The following is a 17,356-nucleotide window of genomic DNA, read 5'->3' as shown; positions in this document are numbered from 1 at the left end:
GCTTAAGCTTAGTATCTCAACCAAAAACAAAAGCGAAGAGTACTAGAAAAACGCTCAAGAAAAATTTCGTTAGTCAAGCAGTATCCACTTTTCAACAAAACTCCTAAGCTTTCTGCTTTCTTTTTCTAATGAAATTCATATACAATGTATATTATGTATATTATACATACATATATGCATATATATCTTTTGGTTTTGAGAATCGAATATTCCAATTCCATTTGGAGGTAAGTTGTCTTAATTGAAATCGACCCGCTCCTCCAGAGGAGGTCGCGCAAATGATAGCACAAAACCCCAAGAAGGAGACGGTCGTGATGGGTAGCGACGCCAACGCAAGGCACGCGGTTTGGGGAGCAGCGAGATAAACGAAGGGGAGAGTCTCTGTTTGAATTTATATTAGCTAACAACCTTTACGTATGTAACAAGGGCAGCTCTCCCACCTTTAGTTTTGCGAGCACGGCGAACTACCCAGGGTGGGAGGAAATCCTTGATATAACACTAACATCTGACTCACGGGAGCTTACGGTAATAAACTGGGAGGTGTCGAAAAAACTTTCCCTGTCGGATCACCGGTTGATCCTTTTCAACATAGACTGGGAAAAAGAAATAAGTCAGCCGCACAGAAACCCTAAACGGACGTCCTGAAGCCTATTTGACAAGATAGTCAGCGATAGGCTCCATAAAAGTAGGACGCCTATACAATCTACAGACAGTCTTGACGACCGAGTTCGGTCTCTGGAGAAAAGTTTTCAGGTGGCCTTTAAAGTTGCCTGTCCAATTTCGAGGAGCAAAAACACCTTTCTACCGTGGTGGAACAAAAATCTCAGCGACCTGAGGTCAAAGCTGAGGAGGGTCTTCAACGACTGTCACTTCAGGAACGATTTCCAGGAGTACAGGATGGCTCTGTGGGAGTATAAGAAATCCATATGGAGTACGCGATACAAAAACGGCACATCAGGAAGTACCTGTTGGCCTCATAAACAACCTTTTAGCGGAGAAGAAAATTGCCTGGGCAATAGATAGCTTCTCTCCATATAAATCACTGGGCGTGGATGTTATTCTACCTATTATGCGGAAGAAGACTCAGAAATCTTTGGTTAAGGAACTAAAGGAGATCTTGGAGGCATGCATTCGTCTCAACCACATTCTCGGGGTGGTTTTCATCCCTAAGGCCGGCAGAAGGGGGCATAAAGTAGCCAAAGATTTTCGGCCAATAAGTCTCACGTCCTTTGTTATGAAAACGTTCGAAAAGCTACCAGATATACATAAACGGGATCTTCTAGGCGAGGCTCCACTTTCCACGGCACAGCACGCGTACCTGAGAAGGAAATCCACAGAAACCGCGCTATATGAGGTAGTTCGAAGGGTGGAAAAGTCCCTTCATCACAAGCAGTTCACCCTGGCTGCGTTTGTTGATGTGGAAGGCGCGTTTAACAATGAAAGAGCTGAAGCGATTGAGGCTGCCCCCGGTAGGGTAGGGGTAGAAGAACCACTACGGCTTTGGATTTCAACCCTGCTTCGCAACCGCGAAATAACAGCAGAGCTAGGCGGAGCTAGTGTTGGCAAGCAGGTATGCAGAGGCACACCACAGGGTGGGGTGCTTCCGCCTCTGCTTTGGTTGATCGCCATAAATGAAATCCTAGGAAAACTTAACGCAGGGGGGTTAAGGTCGTGGCGTATGCCGACGATATAGCGATCTTGGTCTCTGGTCCTTTCCCCTCCGTAATGAGCGAAATCATGGAAAGGGCCTTGGCTAAACTCAGCAGGTGGGCACAGGGATGTGGTCTTAGGTTAAATCCCGACAAGACAGACCTGCTTCTCTTCACGAGGAAGTATAAGCCACCTGCCTTCAGACCACCATTCTTAAACGGTCAGCAACTAACCCTGTCATCGAGTACCAAGTATCTGGGACTAACAATTGACTGCAAGTTGAATTGGAAAGTATGCGTCGAAGAGCGGGTACGGAAGGCCTGTATCGCCTTTATGCCTGCAACTCAACAAGGTAAGAAATGGGGACTCAATCCAAGCATGGTAATTTGGATGTACGAGGCGGTGGTGCGACCGGTGCTTACCTATGGTTCCATAGTCTGGTGGGAAGCTCTAAGTAAGAGCTACAATCTCACCAGCCAGCAAAACGTTCAGCGCACTGCGTGTGTTGGTGCTGTAGGTGCCGGACGCACTTTCCCCACAGCTGCTTTAGACCCCATTTTGCACCTGCTTCCGATCGACTTGCATTAACTTTGTACATCGTCACAAACCGCACTGAGACTCAGGGAGTCTGGGTGTTGGAAGGGTACTCAGCAAGGGCATAGTAGTATCCTAAATAAACTTCCGGAAGGTACATGTAGTACCGCAACAGATTACTACCCTCGAAAACTGAAGTTTGAGTATGGTTGTAATACCGCCATTCCAAGCAGGAACGAGTGGAAGCGAAACCCGGGCATAAGGGTCGACGACATCCAAATCTACACTGACTGCTCCAAGATGGAATCGGGAGTGGGGGCCGGAGTCTACTCTGAGTCCCTAGATTTGTCTATATCATTCAGACTCCCAACGCACTGCAGCGTGTTTCAAGCAGAAATCCTCGCGATTTGGCAAGCCTGCAAATCACTGGATGGCTTGAATGTAGCTGGTAAAGTTTGCATCCTGTTGGATAGCCAAGCAGCGATAAAAGCGCTTTCCTCGCCGCACATTAACTCAAAATTAATGTGGGCTTTTAAGCGACTCATATCCCAGTTATTCACCAATCTAGAACTATGCGTTATCTGGGTCCTGGATCATAGGTCGATAGAGGGTAACGAGAAGGCCGACGAGCTGGCACACAGGAGCTCATCGGCGATGAGCGAGGAAATAACCAGTGTCGAAGTAGGCATACCCTTAGCAGTAGCCAAGGGGAATATCCAAAGCTTCTACTTGAAGAAAGATCAAACAAAGTGGAATAACATCACCACCTGTGCAATATCACAATCCATTTGGCCAAACTATGATGGAAGGAGGACGAGAAGTCTTCTGAACAAATCCAGGGCCAACACACGCAAACTGATAGCAGTCTGCACCGGTCATTGGGCGGTATGTACGTATGCGGGAAAGATGGGCATTCCGTATAACGACTATTGCAGAAGCTGCAAAGATCCAAATGCCAAGAAGACAGTGGAACACTTTATGTGTAAATGTCCGGCTCTAGCTAGAGACCGACTAAGGTTCCTCGGAACCCCGTTTCTAGAAGACCTCAGAGGTCTATCTGTGATAGCAATCCCGAAAACTCTTAATTTTATCAACAACTCCGGCTGGTTGTAATACATTGACCGTAACATTCCGTAGGTTTTAGGCGAGTTATATGGCATCAAAACGGCTTTAAATAGCTACTTGGGCTACCAGGGTCGCAGCCTAATTATTCTTTATTTCAAAGAAAGTTAAATGATGCTCGTACATCGTTATTATTTTTTTAAAATTTATAATTGAGTAACCATGTAACGTTTTGGTTTTAAATGGTTTCATTTTAATTGATTTTCCTATGTAACAATTTATATTTATGTAATTACTAGCACACCAGGTAAATGTTGTTCTGCCCTAAATTTGGTCTATCTGCATATATCTTAATAAGCTCTTTCCGTCTAACTCTGCCTCCCCCTCTTATATTTTTCTTAATCTTTTATTCACTCCTCCCTCCGTCTTTTTCGATTCATCTATCTCTATTTCGTCCCACTCTATCTCTTTATCAGTCTCCTTCTGCTACCCTCTTTTCTCTTCTCTCAAGTTCTTCTCATTCTCCTTCATCTCTTGATGGTCCTAATCCCACTCCCAGTCCGTCTCTGGTCTAGTTCCCGGAAAAAAGGATCGTAAATACTAATACAGGCAAATTAATACACCAAATTTCAGGCAAATCGAATAGGACGTACATAGGTACATATATAGGTATGTGTGTATTATTAATTCATGTATGTATTTCGGCTTCGCATGCTTATTTATCAGCTTTGCAAGGTTGATGCTACTAAATCGAATATTACAATGGAAATTACTTTAAAGCTCTCAGCAATAGCTTTCATTTGATATCCAAAATACACACACATTGTACAGGTATCCAGGTCGACGTTTTGGCCTATACCTCAAGACCCTTGTCACTCAGCGATATAAAAATTACTCTGTACTAAAGCACACATCAACAGCTTTCATTTGCTATCCATATTACACACATCTTCGAGGGGTATCCGGGTCGAAACCCTATTCACACAGCGATATAAAAATTACTCTGCATTAAAGCACACATCAACAGCTTGAATTTGATACCCTTAATGTAAAAACACATCCTAGTATTACCCTGATCCACATTTTGGCCTTTATCTGGAGACCCTAGTCACCCAGGGATATGAAAATTACTCTGTACTAAAGCACTCATCAACAGCTTTCATTTGATATCCATTTTGTATAAACACATTTTAGGGGTTCCCGGGTCCACGTTTTGGCCTATATCTCGATACCCTAGTCACCAATAGGTATGAAAACTACACTGTACTAAAGCACTCATCAATAGCTTTCATTTGATATCCATATTATATAAATACATTTTAGGGGTGCCCGGGTCCACGTTTTGGCCTTATATCTCGATGAAAACTACCCTGTACTAAAGCACTCATCAACAGCTTTCATTTGATATCCAATTGTATAAAAACATTCTTGGGGTGCCCTGGTCCACTTTTTGGCCTATATCTCGAGACCCTAGTCACCAATTGGTATGAAAACTACCCTGTAGTAAAGCACTCAGCAACAGCTTTCATTTGATATCCATATTGTATAAACACATTCTAGGGGTGCCCGGGTCCACGTTTTGGCCTATATCTCGAGACCCGAGTCACCCAGGGGTACGAAAAATACTCAGTCTCAAAGTACTCATAAACATACTCCATTTGATACCCATATTGTACAAACACATCCCAGGATTACCCATGTCCACGTTTTGATCTCAAGATCCTAGCCAGAACGGGATAAGAAGTATCGTATGTCCGTTCCCTGGTTATAAGCTGCCTCTCCACCAATTTTCAGCCAAATTGGTTCATCCGTTCTTGAGTTATGCGTAGTGTAACTAACACGACTTTCTTTTATATAGTATTTTTCTAAAAAAAAAATCATAACTCAAGAACGGCTAAATCGATTTGGGATTTAAAAATCAACTAACCATCATCTCTCCTTCCTGTATCTTTCCTAAACATTTCATGTCAATCTTTCTATCCCTTCTCGAGTTATGGAGTGACAATCAAAATGTACACTTCTTTTTATATATATAAGATTAGTGGAACCAGTGTCGACTAATAAGTTAACGGGCGTGCCGGTTAGGCCGCATTCTGTTTGTAAGCAAGGCAGCCCGTTTACTCGCCTAAAAAAGTACTGCCTGTTTCATAATATTTTCATAATTTGGTAATTCTACTGACTCTAGATCCTCTTTGTTTAACTGATTTATTCTCTGGAATTTTCTATCTTGCGGAGTATTCGCATTATTGTAGCTAGAAGCCCCATCTCTCTTATATATATTGTTTGGTGTATAATTATTTCGACTTACGGCAAATTTTTGCGAGTTCACATCGTCGAAAGAAGAACTCATCACATTGCACAAAATTATAAAAATCTCGATTGGATTAGTGAACCGGCAATACTAAGAAGAATAAGGACGTCGGTAGCTTGAATTTGATTATTCAAAGTCAAATAGGTGGAGTACTGCATTCGTACAAATCCGTTGACAGCGTGCCCGACGAGGATGAAGCGACAAACTATCCGACAGAATTTTTGAACTCGCTTGATGTGCCAGGAACTCCGCCGCATAATTTACAGTTGAAAGAGGTACGCGGTTGTCCGTCAAGAAACTGATGAACAATGTGATTCAATCTACGATCATCAAGGGCAAATTCAAGGGAGAGGAAGTCCTTATCCCTAGAATTCCGATTATTTTATCTGATCTTCAATTCCAATTCAAGCGGATTCAGTTTCCCGTTCGATTGGCTTTTGCGATGACAATCAATAAATCGCAAGGTGGGATTGATCTCGAATTTCCCTGTTTTTCGCACGGTCAGCTGTACGTTGCCTGTTCGCGTGTTCTTTGTTTGTTTTTGCGCCGGAAAACGAAACAAAAAACATTGTTCATCATGTGGCTCTCTACTAATTTCGATTCCGTTCAAATAAATAACATTGAATTTTGAACTATTTGTGTTTTATTATCCTTGAAGTTTATCTGAGGGCGTTAAATTGACGTTAATTGCCACACATCTTTTCTAAATGAAAGGAAAAGGGGAAACAAGGGAAAGAGAAATGGAAAAGGGAAATAAATCGGAAGGGGAAAGAGAAAGGAAAAATAAAGAAATATTTAAAGGTGAAAAGAGGGAGAAAGTGAACGGAGAGGTAGAGCTTGAGATAGGAAGCGAGGTGCGGAATTTTTTATAGGGGCTTCTAAATGACAAATGCTTCCGTGTCCACGAAAAGTTTGTAAATCACTGGAAGGAATATTACCGGGCAGGATAACATCTGCCGGGCCAGCTAGTACAAATATACAAATATACAAGAATTGCTTGTTTAAAGTTATATGATAATGCAAACATTTTCCTTGAAGTAAACGGTTTTGCATAAGTATATGCATGTATATATGAATATGATGGTAAGTACTGCTTATTTATAAAGAAATACACACAGATGGTAAACCTAGTTACTGTGTGTCTTAATTTCTATTTAACTTAAAATAAATTATTGCTTCCCCTATTAAATAAGGGATTTCTGACAGATCCCGAGTTTCAATTTTACAACTACTACGTAAATCAAGCGCAGGGAAATTCGATTCATTTTTCAGACAACTTTTATTAAAATAATTCAGTACAAAAGTTTTATTATTTGGATACTGATACAAACGATTATTAAATTTCTTTAAAAATACTCTACCCAAAATGAGAGGGATAGACATCGTTTTATCCGGTACAATAACTAAAGAAATATTCTGGCATTTGTTTCTAAATCTTATTTCAACTTCAGTTTTTCCATACGTCATTAAAACGTGTTTGCCGAGGCCGCGATATATGTATTTGACTGCGTCACCACTGATGGGGACTGGAACCGCAGATTTTTGTACAAAGTTGGTTGGACTACCGGTATCAAAAAGAGAAAAGTATTTGAAATACTCTTTGCAATTGACATTGGTGGTAGAAAAGGCGACACTTACCATATTTACAGCACCCAACGTTCTTGGCAACTCTCCATCACCATCATCGTCATAGTACGTTGGCCCCTCGTCGGCAGCAATGGTAACAGCAGCAGCGGTCTTCTTTGGCACGAGAGCTTTTTTCGGGTTACTGCAGTTTCGATGACCGTGAACTTTGCCCCAGCAGCTGAAACAGATGTTGTTAAAGCACCGAATTTCAGAAGCTTCGGCTTTTGCATCGGTTGGTTTATTGGATACTGTCGTTCTCGGTGGAATATGTGACATCTGTGGCTTCGGTTTTGTTGCGTAGGCTATCAAGCTGAGGCGGCTTGCACGGCGTTGTTCATAGAGACTTAAAGACTCTTTAAATTGTTCCATTGTACGCGCGTTCGTTAATAGGTATGATTCTGCATACCGTTCATAATAAAACCTATTAACTCGAATTCGTCAATCTGGTCGCAACGAGCTGCTATATTTTCCATCTCCAGGACATATTTGCGAATACTGTCCATAGTGTGCCACGTGTATTTAGCTAACACTTGGTACATTTCGCCCCGGTTGACTGAACGACCAAATTCTTTTACCAGTAGGGATTTCAACTCCTCGTAATTGAAAACGTATTTGTGGAGGATTAACTTTGCTGTACCGGTTAATGAATTGCATAGTGAGGTATATTTAAATATTTCGTCAGCTTTAACCATCAGCATAACGCGCTCAAAATTTCGTAGAAAATCATGTACATTATATGAAATTTGACAGTTGATTGTTCGATGTCGCGAAATGATAAGCTGTTCGGTGGCGCAACTGAAATTGTTTGCGAAAGGTTGCGCTGCTCGCCTTGTTCGAAATTGGCGATAGCGTTCTGCAGTGTAAGCATTTCGTGTCATTTTCGTAAAATGCTCAAAGCTCATCTTCTTCTACTGGGCGTTCGATAGCAGCGGTAGCGTCGGTGGAAGCTGTAGCATCGCACGGTGGGGTATTTTATCAATCTAGTTGGCCAAAACTAAAACACCAGTTATTTCTGTTAAAAAAGTGGTTTTCTCACTTCATTGTTATGAAAGGAAATATTTGACAGTAAATTCACGGTGTTCCGCGCAGAATTACTATGGAACGAGCCCCTGGCTTAGAAGGGACCCGGCGTCATTTTTTGGCATTACAGAGATGTGTATGTCAATATGGGTAACAAGCGAATGCTATTTTACTCCAAATTTCTATCGACAACTTTAAGTAGGGTTGCCACTTAGGGTTGCCACCTCACCTTCTTTTTTATATTTCTTTGAATATCCACTACGATCTCGGAAACGCCATACTATTCAGTGGACATCTAGCTACGCCAGGGAGTATATAAACAAAAATGTGATATTTTGAAGAATCGATTTTGCAGTAGTATCCTAAATAAGTAGTATCCTAAATAAACTTCCGGAAGGTACATGTAGTACCGCAACAGATTACTACCCTCGAAAACTGAAGTTTGAGTATGGTTGTAATACCGCCATTCCAAGCAGGAACGAGTGGAAGCGAAACCCGGGCATAAGGGTCGACGACATCCAAATCTACACTGACTGCTCCAAGATGGAATCGGGAGTGGGGGCCGGAGTCTACTCTGAGTCCCTAGATTTGTCTATATCATTCAGACTCCCAACGCACTGCAGCGTGTTTCAAGCAGAAATCCTCGCGATTTGGCAAGCCTGCAAATCACTGGATGGCTTGAATGTAGCTGGTAAAGTTTGCATCCTGTTGGATAGCCAAGCAGCGATAAAAGCGCTTTCCTCGCCGCACATTAACTCAAAATTAATGTGGGCTTTTAAGCGACTCATATCCCAGTTATTCACCAATCTAGAACTATGCGTTATCTGGGTCCTGGATCATAGGTCGATAGAGGGTAACGAGAAGGCCGACGAGCTGGCACACAGGGGCTCATCGGAGATGAGCGAGGAAATAACCAGTGTCGAAGTAGGCATACCCTTAGCAGTAGCCAAGGGGAATATCCAAAGCTTCTACTTGAAGAAAGATCAAACAAAGTGGAATAACATCACCACCTGTGCAATATCACAATCCATTTGGCCAAACTATGATGGAAGGAGGACGAGAAGTCTTCTGAACAAATCCAGGGCCAACACACGCAAACTGATAGCAGTCTGCACCGGTCATTGGGCGGTATGTACGTATGCGGGAAAGATGGGCATTCCGTATAACGACTATTGCAGAAGCTGCAAAGATCCAAATGCCAAGAAGACAGTGGAACACTTTATGTGTAAATGTCCGGCTCTAGCTAGAGACCGACTAAGGTTCCTCGGAACCCCGTTTCTAGAAGACCTCAGAGGTCTATCTGTGATAGCAATCCCGAAAACTCTTAATTTTATCAACAACTCCGGCTGGTTGTAATACATTGACCGTAACATTCCGTAGGTTTTAGGCGAGTTATATGGCATCAAAACGGCTTTAAATAGCTACTTGGGCTACCAGGGTCGCAGCCTAATTATTCTTTATTTCAAAGAAAGTTAAATGATGCTCGTACATCGTTATTATTTTTTTAAAATTTATAATTGAGTAACCATGTAACGTTTTGGTTTTAAATGGTTTCATTTTAATTGATTTTCCTATGTAACAATTTATATTTATGTAATTACTAGCACACCAGGTAAATGTTGTTCTGCCCTAAATTTGGTCTATCTGCATATATCTTAATAAGCTCTTTCCGTCTAACTCTGCCTCCCCCTCTTATATTTTTCTTAATCTTTTATTCACTCCTCCCTCCGTCTTTTTCGATTCATCTATCTCTATTTCGTCCCACTCTATCTCTTTATCAGTCTCCTTCTGCTACCCTCTTTTCTCTTCTCTCAAGTTCTTCTCATTCTCCTTCATCTCTTGATGGTCCTAATCCCACTCCCAGTCCGTCTCTGGTCTAGTTCCCGGAAAAAAGGATCGTAAATACTAATACAGGCAAATTAATACACCAAATTTCAGGCAAATCGAATAGGACGTACATAGGTACATATATAGGTATGTGTGTATTATTAATTCATGTATGTATTTCGGCTTCGCATGCTTATTTATCAGCTTTGCAAGGTTGATGCTACTAAATCGAATATTACAATGGAAATTACTTTAAAGCTCTCAGCAATAGCTTTCATTTGATATCCATAATACACACACATTGTACAGGTATCCAGGTCGACGTTTTGGCCTATACCTCAAGACCCTTGTCACTCAGCGATATAAAAATTACTCTGTACTAAAGCACACATCAACAGCTTTCATTTGCTATCCATATTACACACATCTTCGAGGGGTATCCGGGTCGAAACCCTATTCACACAGCGATATAAAAATTACTCTGCATTAAAGCACACATCAACAGCTTGAATTTGATACCCTTAATGTAAAAACACATCCTAGTATTACCCTGATCCACATTTTGGCCTTTATCTGGAGACCCTAGTCACCCAGGGATATGAAAATTACTCTGTACTAAAGCACTCATCAACAGCTTTCATTTGATATCCATTTTGTATAAACACATTTTAGGGGTTCCCGGGTCCACGTTTTGGCCTATATCTCGATACCCTAGTCACCAATAGGTATGAAAACTACACTGTACTAAAGCACTCATCAATAGCTTTCATTTGATATCCATATTATATAAATACATTTTAGGGGTGCCCGGGTCCACGTTTTGGCCTTATATCTCGATGAAAACTACCCTGTACTAAAGCACTCATCAACAGCTTTCATTTGATATCCAATTGTATAAAAACATTCTTGGGGTGCCCTGGTCCACTTTTTGGCCTATATCTCGAGACCCTAGTCACCAATTGGTATGAAAACTACCCTGTAGTAAAGCACTCAGCAACAGCTTTCATTTGATATCCATATTGTATAAACACATTCTAGGGGTGCCCGGGTCCACGTTTTGGCCTATATCTCGAGACCCGAGTCACCCAGGGGTACGAAAAATACTCAGTCTCAAAGTACTCATAAACATACTCCATTTGATACCCATATTGTACAAACACATCCCAGGATTACCCATGTCCACGTTTTGATCTCAAGATCCTAGCCAGAACGGGATAAGAAGTATCGTATGTCCGTTCCCTGGTTATAAGCTGCCTCTCCACCAATTTTCAGCCAAATTGGTTCATCCGTTCTTGAGTTATGCGTAGTGTAACTAACACGACTTTCTTTTATATAGTATTTTTCTAAAAAAAAAATCATAACTCAAGAACGGCTAAATCGATTTGGGATTTAAAAATCAACTAACCATCATCTCTCCTTCCTGTATCTTTCCTAAACATTTCATGTCAATCTTTCTATCCCTTCTCGAGTTATGGAGTGACAATCAAAATGTACACTTCTTTTTATATATATAAGATTAGTGGAACCAGTGTCGACTAATAAGTTAACGGGCGTGCCGGTTAGGCCGCATTCTGTTTGTAAGCAAGGCAGCCCGTTTACTCGCCTAAAAAAGTACTGCCTGTTTCATAATATTTTCATAATTTTGTAATTCTACTGACTCTAGATCCTCTTTGTTTAACTGATTTATTCTCTGGAATTTTCTATCTTGCGGAGTATTCGCATTATTGTAGCTAGAAGCCCCATCTCTCTTATATATATTGTTTGGTGTATAATTATTTCGACTTACGGCAAATTTTTGCGAGTTCACATCGTCGAAAGAAGAACTCATCACATTGCACAAAATTATAAAAATCTCGATTGGATTAGTGAACCGGCAATACTAAGAAGAATAAGGACGTCGGTAGCTTGAATTTGATTATTCAAAGTCAAATAGGTGGAGTACTGCATTCGTACAAATCCGTTGACAGCGTGCCCGACGAGGATGAAGCGACAAACTATCCGACAGAATTTTTGAACTCGCTTGATGTGCCAGGAACTCCGCCGCATAATTTACAGTTGAAAGAGGTACGCGGTTGTCCGTCAAGAAACTGATGAACAATGTGATTCAATCTACGATCATCAAGGGCAAATTCAAGGGAGAGGAAGTCCTTATCCCTAGAATTCCGATTATTTTATCTGATCTTCAATTCCAATTCAAGCGGATTCAGTTTCCCGTTCGATTGGCTTTTGCGATGACAATCAATAAATCGCAAGGTGGGATTGATCTCGAATTTCCCTGTTTTTCGCACGGTCAGCTGTACGTTGCCTGTTCGCGTGTTCTTTGTTTGTTTTTGCGCCGGAAAACGAAACAAAAAACATTGTTCATCATGTGGCTCTCTACTAATTTCGATTCCGTTCAAATAAATAACATTGAATTTTGAACTATTTGTGTTTTATTATCCTTGAAGTTTATCTGAGGGCGTTAAATTGACGTTAATTGCCACACATCTTTTCTAAATGAAAGGAAAAGGGGAAACAAGGGAAAGAGAAATGGAAAAGGGAAATAAATCGGAAGGGGAAAGAGAAAGGAAAAATAAAGAAATATTTAAAGGTGAAAAGAGGGAGAAAGTGAACGGAGAGGTAGAGCTTGAGATAGGAAGCGAGGTGCGGAATTTTTTATAGGGGCTTCTAAATGACAAATGCTTCCGTGTCCACGAAAAGTTTGTAAATCACTGGAAGGAATATTACCGGGCAGGATAACATCTGCCGGGCCAGCTAGTACAAATATACAAATATACAAGAATTGCTTGTTTAAAGTTATATGATAATGCAAACATTTTCCTTGAAGTAAACGGTTTTGCATAAGTATATGCATGTATATATGAATATGATGGTAAGTACTGCTTATTTATAAAGAAATACACACAGATGGTAAACCTAGTTACTGTGTGTCTTAATTTCTATTTAACTTAAAATAAATTATTGCTTCCCCTATTAAATAAGGGATTTCTGACAGATCCCGAGTTTCAATTTTACAACTACTACGTAAATCAAGCGCAGGGAAATTCGATTCATTTTTCAGACAACTTTTATTAAAATAATTCAGTACAAAAGTTTTATTATTTGGATACTGATACAAACGATTATTAAATTTCTTTAAAAATACTCTACCCAAAATGAGAGGGATAGACATCGTTTTATCCGGTACAATAACTAAAGAAATATTCTGGCATTTGTTTCTAAATCTTATTTCAACTTCAGTTTTTCCATACGTCATTAAAACGTGTTTGCCGAGGCCGCGATATATGTATTTGACTGCGTCACCACTGATGGGGACTGGAACCGCAGATTTTTGTACAAAGTTGGTTGGACTACCGGTATCAAAAAGAGAAAAGTATTTGAAATACTCTTTGCAATTGACATTGGTGGTAGAAAAGGCGACACTTACCATATTTACAGCACCCAACGTTCTTGGCAACTCTCCATCACCATCATCGTCATAGTACGTTGGCCCCTCGTCGGCAGCAATGGTAACAGCAGCAGCGGTCTTCTTTGGCACGAGAGCTTTTTTCGGGTTACTGCAGTTTCGATGACCGTGAACTTTGCCCCAGCAGCTGAAACAGATGTTGTTAAAGCACCGAATTTCAGAAGCTTCGGCTTTTGCATCGGTTGGTTTATTGGATACTGTCGTTCTCGGTGGAATATGTGACATCTGTGGCTTCGGTTTTGTTGCGTAGGCTATCAAACTTAGGCGGCTTGCACGGCGTTGTTCATAGAGACTTAAAGACTCTTTAAATTGTTCCATTGTACGCGCGTTCGTTAATAGGTATGATTCTGCATACCGTTCATAATAAAACCTATTAACTCGAATTCGTCAATCTGGTCGCAACGAGCTGCTATATTTTCCATCTCCAGGACATATTTGCGAATACTGTCCATAGTGTTCCACGTGTATTTAGCTAACACTTGGTACATTTCGCCCCGGTTGACTGAACGACCAAATTCTTTTACCAGTAGGGATTTCAACTCCTCGTAATTGAAAACGTATTTGTGGAGGATTAACTTTGCTGTACCGGTTAATGAATTGCATAGTGAGGTATATTTAAATATTTCGTCAGCTTTAACCATCAGCATAACGCGCTCAAAATTTCGTAGAAAATCATGTACATTATATGAAATTTGACAGTTGATTGTTCGATGTCGCGAAATGATAAGCTGTTCGGTGGCGCAACTGAAATTGTTTGCGAAAGGTTGCGCTGCTCGCCTTGTTCGAAATTGGCGATAGCGTTCTGCAGTGTAAGCATTTCGTGTCATTTTCGTAAAATGCTCAAAGCTCATCTTCTTCTACTGGGCGTTCGATAGCAGCGGTAGCGTCGGTGGAAGCTGTAGCATCGCACGGTGGGGTATTTTATCAATCTAGTTGGCCAAAACTAAAACACCAGTTATTTCTGTTAAAAAAGTGGTTTTCTCACTTCATTGTTATGAAAGGAAATATTTGACAGTAAATTCACGGTGTTCCGCGCAGAATTACTATGGAACGAGCCCCTGGCTTAGAAGGGACCCGGCGTCATTTTTTGGCATTACAGAGATGTGTATGTCAATATGGGTAACAAGCGAATGCTATTTTACTCCAAATTTCTATCGACAACTTTAAGTAGGGTTGCCACTTAGGGTTGCCACCTCACCTTCTTTTTTATATTTCTTTGAATATCCACTACGATCTCGGAAACGCCATACTATTCAGTGGACATCTAGCTACGCCAGGGAGTATATAAACAAAAATGTGATATTTTGAAGAATCGATTTTTGGCCATCTAGATTGGTCAAATACTCCACCGTGCATCGGTGGCAGCGGTGGCATCGGGCGGTTTTCGATAGATACGAGCGTAGCTGCCTTCTTTTGCGGCTTCGACAATAGCATTTTCCTTGCATGATTGGCCTCTGGTGACCATCAGATTGTCATAAATCTCTTTGAGCCTAGTGCCTAGCGTTTGCTGGCACATTAATGCGGCCAGCATATCTTGTTAGTCACCCGACTTGACATTGCGCAATTTACGTTTTATTGTGATTTTGGGTTCACCCCACACCTGAGGCTGTAAAACTCTTTATTTAAATAGTTCAATTTTAGTTTCTTTATTCGCTCTTATTTTCTGCGTGCACGTGCCAAGTCTCGTCGTTTTTCAATGTCTCCGTCCGTCTTGCCCCTTTTGGTGTTTCACTTGTACAGTTCTTTTTCTGTCTTGTTCCTATTCGTCTTTATGTCATTGCCAGTATTCATTCTCATTCTTATTTCATTCTATCACTTTATTGTAGACGTCAAGCGTTGCCACATCAATTCATATGCTATAGTACATAAGTATGTATTTATTTCACCGAAATATAGAAAACTATAACTGATGCTGACTGACCTAACCACGATCATTAAAGCAGAACGCTTAAAAAATTTATTTAAAGTAAAAGAGCTTCACGCCTCAAGCAAGAACGCTCTGTTGATCCAACCATAAATCAAGACATTTAAAAAAATGATAATGCCCAGAAGCAAAGTTTGGGAACATTTTAAAATCGTGGAAAACACTGATGAAGCCTCCTGCAATTATTGTAATGCTGTGCTAAAACGCATGGGATCCACTACTTGTTTATGGAACCATCAAACTTTATTTCAGTATTTTTTTTTTTTTCCAAAGCTTTCAATTAAGTCAACATTGGCCTTTAATAACTTTTGAATCATTAGAATTTGCAAAAATTTTGACAATGACATGTAAAAATATTTTTTTAATGATGACCAATTAGATGTTTATACAAACCAAAATATATAAAATCAAATTTTTCTATAAAACTTACATACATACATACATATGTATTTACATTTACACACTTGTTTACTAATAAACAAAGTTCTATGATCAGTACAGTGGGTTTCGACCCCGATCGATATTTCTAGATTAAGGGTACTCTTACACAGCCACCAATAAAAATGCAATCAGCTGATGAAATCGTCCGGGCTGGTGTTGAAATTGCAACCGATTATAGGCCGGCAGCTTTTTTTCTTATATTTAACTTTTTCGCAAAAATACGCTTGCGTCTATGATTTTATGTGCTTATTCCATAAAGGGCGCCTTTTTTGTACACAATTAATAAATTTTTCAGTCCACCGCACAAATAATTAATTTTTCACAGTAAATGACGCTATTTATCGGACGATAAAATTGAACACCCGCGTATTTATCGGCAGAGAAAAAACAACGGCCGACAACAATTCCGTGATTGGTTGAAATGTACACACGCTCATACATGTGTTTATTTTTATCGGACGATTACGACCGGCAAGGGCGATCAAAATCGGTGGCTGTGTAAACGTACTCTAATAGCGTCCTCTTTTCTGGCAAAAGTGTTACGCTTTTTGTACGCCGCGCAAGGATTGTAAATATATTTTGTTCTATTCTATAAAGCAGGTAACGCCTTTACGGGGTATTTCGTTATTTGTGAAAATTGTTGTTAACGTTTATTCCAAAATAATCCCACCATTAAAATAAATGGTTTCCTTATCGATTATATAAAAAATTGCACGGTATATTATTTATTCCCTTCTAATAAATAGTTATGTACATACTTATATTATAATTTATACTTCCCAGTCAACTATTCGCATATTCAATTGATTTATTATAACTCTGACACAGTTTGTTCAGGTACAACTGTATAAATATGTATATAAAATGATTATCAATTAAAAAGGTAAACTAGTGACAAACATTTTATCAAGCGCTATAGGCATCGGAACCAAATCTTCAATCTTAAGATAGAAAATTCTTTGTAATCCTTGTATGCTAAGTGACCTCAATTCAGGTAATATTCCGAGTAAACGGCTTAAATAATAAGGCCTCTTTTGATATTTGCGATTCAAAATTATATAATCCCGGAGATTTTCTATGATTGTCAATTGGATATTTTCAACTTTTCTGGCATCTTGCAGTCCATGGCGTTCTGTAAATAAAAAAAAATGTATATGTATATATTAGTTAACTATATAAACTATGTTCTTCAATAGTGTTATCTTAATATGTTTGCTTAAGCTTAGTATCTCAACCAAAAACAAAAGCGAAGAGTACTAGAAAAACGATCAAGAAAAATTTCGTTAGTCAAGCAGTATCCACTTTTCAACAAAACTCCTAAGCTTTCTGCTTTCTTTTTCTAATGAAATTCATATACAATGTATATTATGTATATTATACATACATATATGCATATATATCTTTTGGTTTTGAGAATCGAATATTCCAATTCCATTTGGAGGTAAGTGGTCTTAATTGTATCTAGTTATCTATACCTATATTAAATTTTGGATAC

General features: G+C 39.8%; 1 protein-coding gene across 3 annotated transcripts in view; it reads right to left on the bottom strand.

Moving 5' to 3' along the window:
* Positions 1 to 16,595: 16,595 nt before the first annotated feature.
* The window catches only part of Hr38 (Hormone receptor-like in 38), an 801,608-nt gene continuing 800,847 nt past the window's right edge, over positions 16,596 to 17,356 (bottom strand). For all 3 annotated transcript variants that reach the window (XM_067766145.1, XM_067766146.1, XM_067766147.1), the window contains one exon: positions 16,596 to 16,993. In XM_067766145.1, coding sequence (XP_067622246.1) covers positions 16,737 to 16,993 — 257 coding nt within the window. In that variant the 3' untranslated portion in view covers positions 16,596 to 16,736. The remainder of the gene's footprint in view (positions 16,994 to 17,356) is intronic.

Source organism: Eurosta solidaginis, chromosome 2, assembly GCF_040869045.1.
Source record: "Eurosta solidaginis isolate ZX-2024a chromosome 2, ASM4086904v1, whole genome shotgun sequence".
Taxonomy (NCBI): domain Eukaryota; kingdom Metazoa; phylum Arthropoda; class Insecta; order Diptera; family Tephritidae; genus Eurosta; species Eurosta solidaginis.
The sequence above is the reverse complement of the archived record's forward strand: the minus strand, read 5'-3'. Positions and strand labels throughout refer to the sequence as shown.